The sequence below is a fragment of the Trematomus bernacchii genome, unplaced genomic scaffold (assembly GCF_902827165.1).
Source record: "Trematomus bernacchii unplaced genomic scaffold, fTreBer1.1, whole genome shotgun sequence".
NCBI classification, from domain to species: Eukaryota; Metazoa; Chordata; class Actinopteri; order Perciformes; family Nototheniidae; genus Trematomus; species Trematomus bernacchii.
In genome coordinates, this window is record NW_022987739.1 from 3,720,302 (window position 1) to 3,734,543 (window position 14,242).

Below are 14,242 nucleotides of genomic sequence, written 5' to 3' on the forward strand. Positions count from 1 at the left end.
TGGATCAGCTGCTGCATGAGACAGACACTGACGCTATAAGAAGAGACGAAAAAGAGAGGACAGGCTCCGTGTATTTTATTATTATATATAGTCGTTATTCATTTGTTTTAAAGCTTAATAAATAACAAAGAAGACCTTTGACCGGCACTTTTATAATTTTGTCCGGAAGATTTAAACTTTTACACACGTTGACCGGCGAAAGACTCTGCCCGGTTCCCTCGGCCCCCACCACGGTGAATAAACAGAAGCGCAACCATGACGACCATTCTTCTTCGCTGCTTTTTCTGGAGGAAGTTACAGCTCCACGTACAGGCTCGGCATATGTACGGCAGCTTTTTCCAGCGGTTGGAGCTAAACGGAGCCGTCTCGTGTGAACAGACACTATCCGGTGTATATTGCGTGTGGACGGAAGCTTTTTTGCGATTGCGTTAATCCTATGCGTTTTGCCGTATGCGTTCCCGTGGGGCACCAGCCTCAAACAACACAAAGTAATACCACACTGTATTACAAATGAGCTAAGAGAAAATCTACTACTCGTGTCTTCAAGTTAAGTCATGGCACTATTTTTATTTTATACTACAATTCTTTAAAAAAAGAAAACGCTGACAGAGCTTCTGTTGGAGATTCCACATTAAACAACCGAAAAAAGCGGATAATGACAGAACAAGATAGTGAGGCAGGCAGATGGAGCGCTGAGAGAGAAAATGGGTCCTGTGCTGAGCACCACAGCCACTAAGATGAGTCTTTTTGATCATGTTTCTAAACACAGCTTAAGATTTTACCACATCCCTCATTTGGACTCCACCCTGCCCTGCATGCCTTTTATTCTGCCTACACTGATGCTTTTCTCTCTGCATGTCTCACTCTATCATTACTTTTCAGTTTCTTACATGCCACCTTCCTTTTTCTTTTCAGTTTTGACTTTAATTCTATACATTTTTGTCATCACTCTCAAACTTCCTTCTGCACGCGTCCTCTGTGAAGAGATTTCTGCTGCCTCTGCTTTACTGTTAGAAAATTAGAACGATACTATGCTGAGTTGTGTGCCACAAAACTCCTTCCATTTAAAACTGCAATGGCTTTTTAAGTAATACATTCATATTCTGCCATGCACCATAATTGGACTTCTATCTTTTCGGTGCATTTCAATGTTCCAATGTAAAGCCTTTTCTCTACTGCGGCATGCACGCGCCTTAATGGTTCTCTGCTGCCAGAACACCATTTGCAGACCTAACAACACACTACACTGCGATAGTAGAGAGAGATATCTGGCAGAACTTTCCGTCTCTGTGTGATATCTGTATTTCTTGTGCTCTTCCTGGATGTGGTGCTTCGGTTTCTCAATAATGCCACTGCCTTAACCGATTTGAATTTGATCAGTATTTTGCATACTCCTCTTAGATTGGCCACTTATGACTGTTAATATTTGAAAGTTGCAACGGAGACAGAGTAGAAGAGATTCCCACACACGTGGCACTCTTGATCTCTTCATCTTCTCTGCCTTACTTTTATGCTTTAGGTCAAGTTTCAATACTTACAGCATCAATGCCTCTGTAAGTCAACTGGCTCGTCACCGCTATTAGCTTAAGCCTATGGCATTTTACACTGCATAAAATAGCCTAGCGGTGAGCAGACTTGTCTCTACTCATAGCTCTTCTACTCTTACTTTGAGTCTTGCGTCTCCAGACAGAACCCCACAGGTGAATTTCAGCCTGAATGTACGTGTTTCCAGCCGTACATTGTGAGAACAGCAACTTATCTTGGTAGAGAGATCAACAAGTGCAGTGTGTTTGAATGCCTCCTCTCTGCTCTGTACAAAGCCCGCCCCCGGTGAAACACATGAGAGGAGAGAAGATAGTGCTTCAGTAAAAGAAAACACTTAACTGAAGTTACACAAGCGCAAATACATTTCAGGTAATTTAAGCGTAAGGGAAAACATGTTTTTCTGAGTCGAGGTAGAAGAGATAGCGGCACATGCTGGTATAACTTGCTATCGAGATATATATTGTATATGAGAACAATCAAACTAGTTTTGGGAGCTCCTTTGTTCAGCTTTGAGGTCAAAAAAAGTCCTCTTTGTGCTACATGTAGTTCTGATATGACAGCAAACACTCATCTCAACCAACCAGGACATACAATGTCTGTAGAAAAGTTCTTGATTTTGAGTTTCGCATCATAATGACTTTCAAAGTGTGTTGCTTTGAACACTAGATTGATTATTTTGTTTGTGATTATGCATAGATTTACCGTACCGTGGGATTTATAACAAAATGTTGGGAAGATGTGAAATTGATTTCAAGCATATCGCCCAGCCCATGACTGTTGTTTCAAAACAAAAGCATGTGTTCTTGATTATAATTCTGGCGAGTTCTTGCTCTGATGGAGTGTTAGAAACTGTCGTCATGGCAGATCTCCTAAAGTAATCTACCAGACATCTTGCAGCTAGAATTTCTATGGTAAGCAAAGGATTTCTTAGTCTCTCATTTATCTTCACCACCAAAACCTAAAGGCATTCAAGCAACAGCAAAGCCAGTAATGTGTTTTGCACTTGAATTGTGACGCTTACGCATGCACACACAGGACTTGAGTACAGTGAATAGGCCACCTATGCTCTCGCCAAGCCGGGGAATGATCCAGGGATTGAAATGTGAGCTGGTTCATGCTCTCCCACAACTCTCACACTGTGTCTGTGTGATGGCCGCAGGGGGAGAGCATGATGAAGTTATTAAGCGTTGCCGAGACTAGAATAGTTGCTGGAGGAGGAGGAGGAGGAGGAGGAGGAGCGGACGGCAGGGTTGTTTTTGAGGAGAGGAAGGTGAAGAGGTAGGAGGAGAGAATTAGCACAAAAGAAAGGGGGAATTAGGGATTTGGAATGGGAGGAGAAAGTATGGAAGCTCCGGACATAAGAATTAGGAATGAAGGAGGGGGGAGACTTTACATGAGTGAGTAAAAATCAACACACCCCTCTGCTCATTGAAGCCCCCACAGCCAGCCAGGACAAGCAGAGGTCAGCATGAGGTAGAGGAGAAGGAGGACGAAGGGGAGGACGAAGGAGAGAAGGGGTACAGAGAGAGAGAGAGAGAGGGAGGGAGGGGTGTGCGTGAGATGGGGGCGCTAATGTGAACCAGCTGTAGAAACCTGACACCTCCCAGAGTTGGTTAGAAATGAGAGGTGGAGGAGTGAGAAAGAGAGGGAAAGAAGGGCTGCAGGAAATTGCACAGAGTAAGAGAAGGATGGGGGGGGGGGAGAGAGGGGGGGAAAAAGTCCTAATGGAGCAAAACAAAGAATCCCATAGATGACTTTGGCTGCAGAAACCCTCTCTGCTGAGTTGTTCATGAAAGTAGAGCTGACTGTGTGTGTGTTAAGGTGTCTGTGTGCATTCATCTGTGTGCACATTCTTGTGTTCTGTAGTGTGTTTGGGTGTTTGTCGGACAGCTCTGTTGCGTTCAGTGACAGACTAGTGTTTCAGTGTGTTATTGAGACACCACTCCCTGACAATAATGTGAATCATGCACAGCCTTGTCTGTCTGCCTCGGGCTCTATTGATACAGCCAGAGGCCAATAATGAGCTCTCTATCTGCCAGGGAAACCTGAAGGACAGGGAAGTATCGCTTCGTGACGCCATGGCATTTGGTTCTGTCAACACTGGTTGGATGGCAGCGATTTAATTAAATAAAGGTGTATCTCCCTTGTCAGCACTTTGGGATTTTCAAAATAATGTTAAATGTGGGAAAATTGCAACTCTGGATAATTTGAATACCTTTTTTAAATCCTTCTTGTGCACTTTTAGTGATCTCCTGAACATGCTAAATGAATGAGATAAGATTCACTTTATTGATCCCAAATTGGAAAATGTCTTTATAACAGCAGCGTGTTAAAACATGGCATTGCACATAATGTGAAAATAAAAAGAGTAGAAAATAAACAAACATAAAATATAAACATCTCAAAATAGAATGAAACGGAACTAAAAAGTCAAATGTATACATGTTGACCGTGAAGGATGAAAATCTTTAGACTGTAGATAAACACTATAAAGGGCCAAATTACTAACTAAATGCAAAAGTTAGAATATTTAACAAGTCATTTATTTCAAGCTCGATACACGTGTAATCAAGCTTAACACAAAACAAACCCCACGTTTCAAATTTCCTTTCATACTCTGAAAATGCCTCTCATGTTCCCTATATTTTAACAGTGAAAATGTGTGAAATGTTCCCAGTGAAAGGCAAACCGCGTATTAACCTGGACACGGTGTTCTTCGTGTGACAGTCTGCTAATGTGATGAATGTCGCGGGGCAGAGGGCCATGTCATTACTCCTTCAGAGGGGGCGGGGAGGGTCTCCAGGAGAAGAAAGCTCTCCTAATTCCCACGACGGCCGTCTTGTTGTGATATCATGACCAAGCTGTGTTTGTGTTCAGAGTGGGGAGGGACATCTTTGTGTTTGTGTATTTATGTGAGTGTGGTGTGTGTGTGTTTGTGTAAAGGCATGTGTTGAGGGGTGTGTAGGGGGTTGCACTGCAGACATGCTGATACAGGGACGGAGACAGGGAAGAGGGAGGGTGACCATGTCTAATCTGAAAGAGTTAAGGTGAAGAGGCATGAAGTCTGTTTGTCTTTGAAGATCATACGTCACTAATCTGACAACTTGTTTATCTGTTTACCAGCACCATGAGTATCTGCAAATAGCAGATATTTAGAGAACATGTTGGGAAGATAAACTATAAAAATGTTTTTTTTAAAAAGCTGGTTCTTGTATTTTGCAAATGTCAAAGAATCCCATGGAAAAAACACAACCAACAACGCGTTAGTCTGTCTTTTAGGACTTTCCAATGAGACTTCCTATCAATGCCACTCAGCCACTATTTCCTTCTGAATCTAAAACGAGTCAGCAGATTTATACTTTCATATTAGAACAAGCTCAAAATCTACTTTAATACATTTGTAATACTTTTTCTCACATTAAATTGTGCAATAGACAGTATTTCTGTCATTAGATTTAAAATAAACTACAGAACTTGTGTTCATTTTCTAAACTAAAGTAGATTTGTGGAATGAGATCACGGGCTTTGGCTACACAGACCGTTCTTATTAGTAGGATCAACTCTTTTGTTCATAATCCGGAAAGGTAGGATATTGTTAATATCTAAACTTTAACGTGAATATGGTATTTTGTCATATCTTGTCAAAACAAATGAAAAACGACACTGTCTTAAACACACAGTATTCTTAATACCAGCATTAGTGCTGATTCAATCTTAACATTTGTACTGTTTTGCATTAGATTAACTCTATATTCTTTTAACCAAACATAAAGTTGGTTTGGGAATATGTTGTCACATGTTGTTTATCATATTTGAGGATTTGAGGACATTGTGTGATTCGTGATTGATCTGTTAGACTTCTGCCTGGCATGATTCATTAAAGTGTTACTTTCCCATGCGCTCATAACCTAATATCTTAAAGCTGCTTTGGGGTGGGGTGGCCATTAATAATAAAAGTAAATAAGCGTGAGACTAAATTTCACATAATTCCCCCTCCATTGTTCTGTCTCTGTTTTATATGGCTCATAACACCGATCTCAGATTCTCCTCTTTATGTTTTTACATGCCCGAAGTCTGCTTGTTTGTCAAATAAGCATCTCTTTTTAATTTGGAGTGGTTATTAAAGGAGGTATTCATTTTCTCTGTGCATGTGTGTATATGTGTGTGTGTGTGTGTGTATGTGTTAGTTACTGTGTAGTGTTTCTCTCCTATTATGTTACCTGAGCCCCTCGAGGGAGGCAGCTTTAGAGGCCTGTGTAAGAGGCAGCAGGCTGCTCTGTTGCCCACAGTCCCCAAACAGCGTGTCTGACATGTGACACACGCACACACACACACACACACACACACACACACACACACACACACACACACACACACACACACACACACACACACACACACACACACAGAGGCTCACGATGAAACAGACACAGTAGCATACACAGGAAGTTGAATAAGATATTCCTGATAAATAACATATTCTGTGTAACAAAATGACACCTCAGTACGTACTGTCACTCAAAGAGAAGTGGTGAGTGAAAGTGACTGAGAGAAACAGAGGAATAGAAAGTGACGAAGGGATCATTGTCTCTGATGAGATCTTCTAGTGGACATGTTGTGTAATATTGTAATTTCCTCCCCTCCGCATGTCATGTGGTTGAATCATTTCTCTGAAATAGTAGAAAAAAGAGAAATTGAAACAAAATGGCTGATGAATAAGCTGTGGAAATATGATTTGTACACCAAACTATCTCAAAGGAAGAGTTGCTTTTCTTTTAGTCATAAACTCTACAGCTGTGATGTGAAGCAGTGGTCAAGAAATATTCTTAACTTTTAATTTGGATACATTTATGTTATGTTGCGTTAATGTCTTCATCTTTTTACATTCCTCAAATAATTGCTGATGCTTTACACTTGATGTTTTTAGTTTCTACCAGGCTCTCAGTCAACGACTTCCAGATAACCCCACCTCACATCCTTCTACTTTTTAACTTCTTCTTTCTATGACTAACCCCAGTTTAACCCTTTCAACCAGCTCAGCTTCCCCATTTCCTCTTATAGGGTTTATGGGGCAAGATAAGCGCTCAAAGAAAAAAGTTCTCTTGTCAGTGAACAGTAAAAAAAATAAAGCATCTGTGGAAACAAAGATTAAGTGCCAAGAAAATTACGTAAACACATCATCAGAAATGAAATTAATACATTTATGCGTAATTTTTTTTTTAGGTGTAGAAATAGAAAAAATGTGCTTACACACAAAATCAATGATAAATTGAAACACATGACGTTGCAGAAAAACCTACGGTCACAAAAATGCTGAGGTGGATGAACAACACTTGTGGTGGTTAAAAGCAAGGAAGCCCCCTAAAGAAAGCCACAGTGACATGATGAGTGCAGGAAACAACCAGCACAACTTCCATCACAGTCAATTAAGTGAAGCCGGTGAACTTGCATGGATAATAATAATAATAAGTCATAGTTAATAACTTTAATTTAAGACATTGTTTTGGTCTGGGACAGTTTAATATAGAACGTGGGACTTTTGTGGGACACTGAGGATAAAAGTTTATTTTGAGCCCTGGGCAACGGCGCAGAGTAGCTTCCTCAATAATCTTGGTGCTTCACATCTTAAATGTCAAAAGACACTTTTCTGGAACTAATGTGTGTGTGTCAGTACTTCAGTCTGTGGGACTCCTTTTTACTGTAAACTGATTCAAGCTTACACATCTTCCGGCGCAGACTGAAAACTCATCTCTTTCGACTCCACTTCGAGCGATAGAATTACTAACAAAGAATTTTTCTAACAAAGCACTTGTATACTAATAAAGGACTGGCTTATCTAAAGCCAGTTGAGTATCACTTGAAATATTTTGGCTCTGTGAAACCTCATGTACTTATATGATTCTGTTTTCTTCAAGTTTGTATCTTCCTGGTCGAATGCACTTATTGTAAGTCTCTTTGGATAAAAGCGTCAGCTAAATGCAATGTAATGTAATGTAATTCATATCTGTCTTAAAGTCTTAAAATAAAAATAACCCATTATCCATTTAATAGTAATTGAACTAGTTTCTCTTCATGCACAAACACTTTGCTAATACTCCAACTCAGGGATGTGGTTCCCCACACACTGTTGTTTAGATCACTATATAGAAGTGACAATAGTGTGTGTTTACCTGCGATAGTTCTCGTGTGTCTTTGATGTGTATGTACTACAGATGTTATGCTTCACTATCAATGCTGACTCTGATGTGCTGCATCCTGTGCACCTGACCGAAACTCACTGCTTTGTTTTGTTTATTTGCTTCGCTTTCATTCACAAACACACACACACACATCTTTTTGTTTACCTCAACATTATTGTCTGTATGTAGGGGTGATTGTGTCTTTGAATTTTCAGTCATTAAATTCTATTTTTTGTATGTGTGTAGGTGTGCACCAGGGTTTCTGGGGGTGTACTGCCAACATAAGGACCCCTGTCACCCTGGCTTCTGCCTGAATGGAGGGAACTGCTCTGTGTTGATGTCAGCTGGAGTTCCCGTAGCAGGCAGCGCGACCTGCTCCTGCCCGCTCGGTTACACCGGACCGCACTGCCAAACTCCCCAAAATTCCACGTGTTACCCCAACAACCCCTGTGCCAACAAGGGGGTCTGCACCCTGCTGTCCCTCAACAAATCCAAGTGCGAGTGTCCCAGAGGATGGACAGGTGAGATGCTGCTTAATGCCCTCTCAGTGTTTGCCATTAGGTCATTAATATCTAACTTTTTGTTATCATCAGAACACACATTTAGATCCTAAATGCAACTACTCTTACAGATTTATGTCAAATCTTATAAAATATTATGACTATTATCCAGATTTTAATTTGAAATAAATTGTTTTAAGTTAAGGTAATTGTCACCTGAGCCTGTTATAACGTCAAGGTTTTCATTTTGGCATAACTTGTTTGTCTGCTAGCAGGGTATCTCAAAACATGCCATGAGGCCAGAGACAAGTTGCTTCTTGGAATTTGTATTAATACATTTTAAACATTGCCTAATGTTGCCTTGTATCCTTAACCTATTTAAGCAATTTCCTCTTGATTTATTGCCCTTACTGATTAAATTAAAACAAATCTGGTGCATGGATCCCATGATTGTCTACCAGTATTGGTTTTTGATACATAAATGCATCCAATTTTAAAGGTAGGGTAGGTAAGTTTGAGAAACCAGCTCGAGATCGCTAGAATTTGAAAATACACAACCGGAGAAAATCTGCCACTTCCTTACAGAGCCCCTCCTCCAACACACACGAACGCGCACATGACCAATGAGGGCACGAGATAAGTTTGTGCCCCGATGGAAGGCTGACAGGCAGGTAGGCCATCCAGTTATTTTAGCCGGGCCGGCTAAAATGATTGGTCGTGCTTTTTACAGCACTACGGCTTCCACAGATGACATTTTTTTATGGATTTTTTGTCAAAGCACTTCAGATATTCATTGCTATCGGGATGTTAAGAGCATTCCATGGAATATAACAAAAAGTGTATCTCGAGCCGGTTTCTCAAACTTACCTACCCCACCTTTAACACTATGTTATATCATTTTTTTTTTTAATTAAGAGGTTTGCTCAACCTTACACTGAGCGCAGTTTGGTGACATGTGATAACTGCAAAAATATTTTAGTGGAGGCTTAACCGTGAGTTGGAATCTTTTGGTACTAAAAAATGTTAAAGGATAAAACACAACATGTGATCAACAAGTGTTTTCATCGTATCAATCATAGCATACCGCTTTCCTTTAATATCTAAGCCATAATTCTCCACATGTTCACATAGTGATACATAGCACAAATCTAAGTACTCTTCTTCTTCCTCTTCATCCCCAGGAGAGCATTGCGAGCATGAGGACAGCTGTCTCTCCAGTCCCTGTGCCAACAGGGGACTGTGCAGCTCTCCGTCTGCTGGGAGCTACACATGTTCCTGTCCTCCAGGATACACAGGTCCGCGCTGCCTCAACGACACAGACGAATGTGTAGCCACACCCTCTATATGCCAGAATGAAGGAGTATGCGTCAACACCCCTGGCTCCTACAAGTGAGAATCCAGTTTAAAAAAACTAAAACTAGATGTAGAGTAAAAGTCATTATCTGGAAGAGCCGACTACAAAATAAGGCTGACTTGAATCAAATTAACGCTATCATTTTTCCAGGTGTACCTGCACACCAGGGTTTACAGGCAGACACTGTGAAAGCTCATACATCCCCTGCTCCCCCTCACCATGCCTGAATGGAGGCACCTGCCACCAGAGCTCTGACATCAGCTACTCCTGCCACTGCCTTCCAGGTAAGAGCATTCAAATACTGAAATGCCTATCATTTTAAAGGAGGTAGACACTTATTGGAAATGGAAGTTTTAAGAGAGTAACATTTGATGTAAGAAGAGCTAAAGAGAAGCACAGTAACTGGTTTTTATCTATACATATATGTAGCGTTATGTTGTTTAAAGTGCAAACAGTCTAATCCTTGTGGTGTTGTGTTACACACTGTACTGTCAGTCTGCTACAGTTACCATGTAGACACAACAAACACACACACGGCTGCTTTTACACATTTAAGAACATGTTATCATAAAAACACTGAATTTGTCTTAATAGCATATACAAAGAACATTCACAAAAGATATTATAACTGAACATGCAAGAAGAGGCTGAAGCTCAAAAGGCTTATCGAGGGTCTACCTTACCAGTTTAGCTGTAGACACACAAACAAATCCTTTTAAATAAAACTAAACTGAGTTAATTCAAAAAAATGTTTAAAGTCTTTATCTTGTAAAGGAAATCTCATATAGATAGGATAAGTAATATAAACATAATATCTTACTAGATTTGATGTATTTAAGTGCACGTCTTCCCCAATCCTTTGTGGCAGGTTTCAACGGGACTAACTGTGAGCACAACATCGACGACTGCCCCGGTCATCAGTGTGCCAACGGAGGAACCTGTATGGACGGAGTCAACACCTACAACTGCCAGTGCCCTCCAGAGTGGACCGGTCAGTGATTCATGATTATTTATTTGTTTAGTGAATCATTAAACATGCATTTTGGTGTATTTTAAACATGTGCTGTTAGCGGGCTTTAGTGTTTATACAGCGCCAGAGGCTGTGTAGGTTGGGGTATCACTGAGACATAAAATGTGATCCAGGAAGTCCAGTTGGAGCAACAGATCCATGAGTAGGAAGTTTTATCAGACACCAAAACACAAAGCATCCCCATGCGTCACTGGCCTAGAACATGAGAATATTAAAAAGTCTTGAATAATACTTACAATGCCTGCTGTTTTTAAAAAGGAAAATATATTGGATACATATATTTAGCAGGGAATTCTTCCATATATTTTCTGAAATGAATGAATGAAAATCAACAGCGGTGTCTTTACTTTTTCAAATTTGTATCCATTAAACCTATATTTTCTACTTTTGGTATTTTTTTGTGCCATTTGAGCAGTGAGGCAGAATCAATGTTTGTGCTGTGAACCCTGAAATAACTTCCTTTTGTGTTGTGTGTTTTGATATTACACTTCCTACAGTTCTTCTGTACTGCCTCCTCATCCTAAAGAGGCTCGTACTTCACACAAGGCGTGTCTATGCTAACACACTTGTTCAGGATACACACGCTTTCCATTTAAAAAGCAAACATGCGTTCACCAGCTTCCTTAGGCATGTCTGAGTTTACATAGCACTAATCCAACTAGGAGGAATAAAGCAGATGTGAGCTGGGTATTCAAACATCTCCACTGTGGATGAATATTATTTCATATTGTATATTTCCCATCTCCCAAAAAAGGTGACAAGCATCTAGAAAAAAACACAATCATTGGATTTCTCTACCTCAAAACTCACGAGGCTTCACCTTGGGTTATGTTATGACGTGGAGTATTGACAGTGTATTCATTTGTTGACATTTCCCTTCTTCATGTCCACCTCCCTGACTCAACACAGGTCAGCACTGTACAGAGGATGTGGATGAGTGTCGTCTGCAGCCAAACACTTGCCAGAACGGAGGGACCTGCAGCAACCTGTTTGGCAGCTACGTGTGTGTGTGTGTAAACGGCTGGAGCGGACCCGACTGCTCTGAAAACATCGACGACTGCGCCACAGCCTCGTGCACGCCGGGCTCCACGTGCATCGACCGCGTTGCCTCTTTCGTCTGCCTCTGCCCCTACGGAAAGACAGGTAGGCTTGTAGTCAAACATTTAAGACGAAACGCCACGAGTCTTTGTCATAGATCGATATTTCACATTAGACTTTGTTGAGTTTACACACTGAATCAGAATCAGAAATACTTAAATAATCCCAAATAGAATAATAAACAGACTTTTTTGTGACTGTTGTTCCATTTTAGAATGAATCAAATAGAGAAAAATAAAATGATGTGCAATAAAAAGATAAAATAAGAGATGTAAACATAAGACATGTAAGGAATATGTCCAATAAAGATAAAATAAAATAATAAGAATATGATATTATTTAAACATAAGAAGTCAAGTGCCAGCATATTTAGTGCCTGACGCTCCGAGGGAAACTGTATATTTCCTTTGGTTTTGATTAATATCTGTATAAAAGTTTATTGAATTGAAGGGAACTGTATCCTGTGGAACAAATTGGAATAAAATGGTTGTACATTAAATTTATTCTTTTAACCTATGAAAATGAATGTGATCAATGTCAAACCATCATATACACCAATATAACTACAGTATTTTATTATTTATTTTAACGGGTATTCTCACTGAAATCAGGATCTTTTGAAAAGATACCTGTATACCAAAACAAATACATGCACAAATATTTTACTGACACATAATATATTATAATATCCCACAATAACAAAACGCATTTTACAATGTGCATAAAAATACACAATTACAACCTTTTAAAATGTTAACGCAAGATCAGATAATGCCGAATGGATTTGCATGTCCACCTGACTGGTTTGTAACACATACGGAATTTTGGATTAAGCCTTAAAAAATGAATTCATCCCCGGTAGCACATTTAAATGTAGTCCAATTGTGTTCCCACATCTCTGATAATTCCAGCAAGGCTGTATTAGTGTACAAGTCAGGGATGTTTACTCATTTCCTGTCAACATGGTGTTCTTTTCAGGTCTGCTTTGCCACAGAGACGACGCCTGCATCAGTAACCCGTGCAGAGAGGGCTCTCAGTGCGACACCAACCCCATCAGTGGCATGTTCAACTGCAACTGTCCTCCAGGATACGTGGGCAACACCTGCAACAGCGACCGAGACGAATGCAGCATTGGTGAGAAAGAGAAACTCTAACCACACATACCCTATATGTCTGCCAGCCTGTTCTCACCTAACCATGTCTCCTTCCTCTTCATTGCCAGGCACCAACCCTTGTGAGCACGGTGGTCAATGTGTGAACACAGACGGCTCCTTCACGTGTAACTGTGTTAGAGGTTACGCCGGGCCGCGCTGTGAGCAAGATGTTAACGAGTGTGCTTCAAACCCCTGCCAGAACGACGGCACATGTCTGGATCGAATTGGGGACTACTGCTGCATCTGCATGCCCGGTACGTTTCTTGAGAAATGATAAATAACCTTCGAGTTTTCACTAATGTTATTAGTCATTCTTATTCAGATCATTTCCAAAGATTTCTAGTAATCGTCAGTCGGCCAAATCCTTTGCTTGTGTAGCTTTTGAGAAAACTTGAAATCATAAACTTTGTTTGCCTCATTTGTTCAGGATTTGAGGGGATTCACTGTGAGATCGAGGTGGACGAGTGCCTCAGCTCGCCCTGTCTGAACCAGGGCAAATGTCTGGACCAGGTCAGCCGCTTTGTCTGCGAGTGCCCAGCAGGTTGGTTCACATGTAGCTTTATACATGTATTTTCATATATCATTTTACGGTTTGAAACTGTATTAAGCGTTGGTTCTATGTTCATCCTGTTCTGTGTTCTGTTTTTCAGGCTTCAGCGGTGAAATGTGCCAGATAGACATCGACGAGTGTTCCAGCACACCCTGTTTAAACGGAGCCAAGTGTATCGACCGACCCAACGGATATGATTGTGAATGTGCTGAAGGTAAAAGGGAATGACAATAGGAGAAGTTGCATTATTATCGTTATTCTAATGTGTAGGCCCTGCTCTGCTATCATGCTAAAAAAAAGTGAAATGTTAGACTGCATCACATTTTAACCCATATCCTTTTGATCCACTAAAATAATATGAAATAGTCACTTGATCTAAGATCCAAAATGTCCTTCCTCAGGGTTCACGGGTCTTCTTTGTGAAGAGAACATCAATGACTGCGTACCAGAGCCGTGCCACCACGGTGTGTGTAAAGACGGCATCGCCACTTTCTCCTGTGAGTGCCATCCCGGATACGTAGGCTCCATCTGTAACATCCAGGTCCAGGAGTGCCACAGCAACCCATGTCAGAACCGAGGACGCTGCGTGGACCTGGTCAATGCCTACCAGTGTAACTGCTCACCCGGAACCACAGGTAGGGACCTGGAGTGCTACAAAATGATTTGCATGATATGAAGGAGATTAGTTGAAGTATCATTTGACATTTATCAATGGGGAAAAAACATTTCACTGAATGTGAAATGCGAAAACACAAGGTGATACCAAGTCACTCTGAAATATCCATCTGGCTGCTGTCAGTGGTTAATTAAGGGGGGTTTGGGTTTTCCCTTT

The 14,242-nt window shown here is 40.8% G+C and overlaps 1 protein-coding gene across 2 annotated transcripts in view; it reads left to right on the forward strand.

Annotated features, from left to right (window-relative positions):
- The window catches only part of notch2 (notch receptor 2), a 51,477-nt gene that overhangs the window by 18,275 nt on the left and 18,960 nt on the right, over positions 1-14,242 (forward strand). For both annotated transcript variants that reach the window (XR_004557180.1, XM_034146677.1), the window contains exons 3-12: positions 7,971-8,245; positions 9,406-9,613; positions 9,729-9,862; positions 10,447-10,569; positions 11,518-11,751; positions 12,685-12,840; positions 12,929-13,114; positions 13,288-13,401; positions 13,511-13,624; positions 13,812-14,045. Coding sequence is in view for 1 of the 2 variants with exons in the window: in XM_034146677.1 (XP_034002568.1) it covers positions 7,971-8,245; positions 9,406-9,613; positions 9,729-9,862; positions 10,447-10,569; positions 11,518-11,751; positions 12,685-12,840; positions 12,929-13,114; positions 13,288-13,401; positions 13,511-13,624; positions 13,812-14,045 (1,778 nt within the window). In the remaining variant the exon portion in view is untranslated. The remainder of the gene's footprint in view (positions 1-7,970; positions 8,246-9,405; positions 9,614-9,728; positions 9,863-10,446; positions 10,570-11,517; positions 11,752-12,684; positions 12,841-12,928; positions 13,115-13,287; positions 13,402-13,510; positions 13,625-13,811; positions 14,046-14,242) is intronic.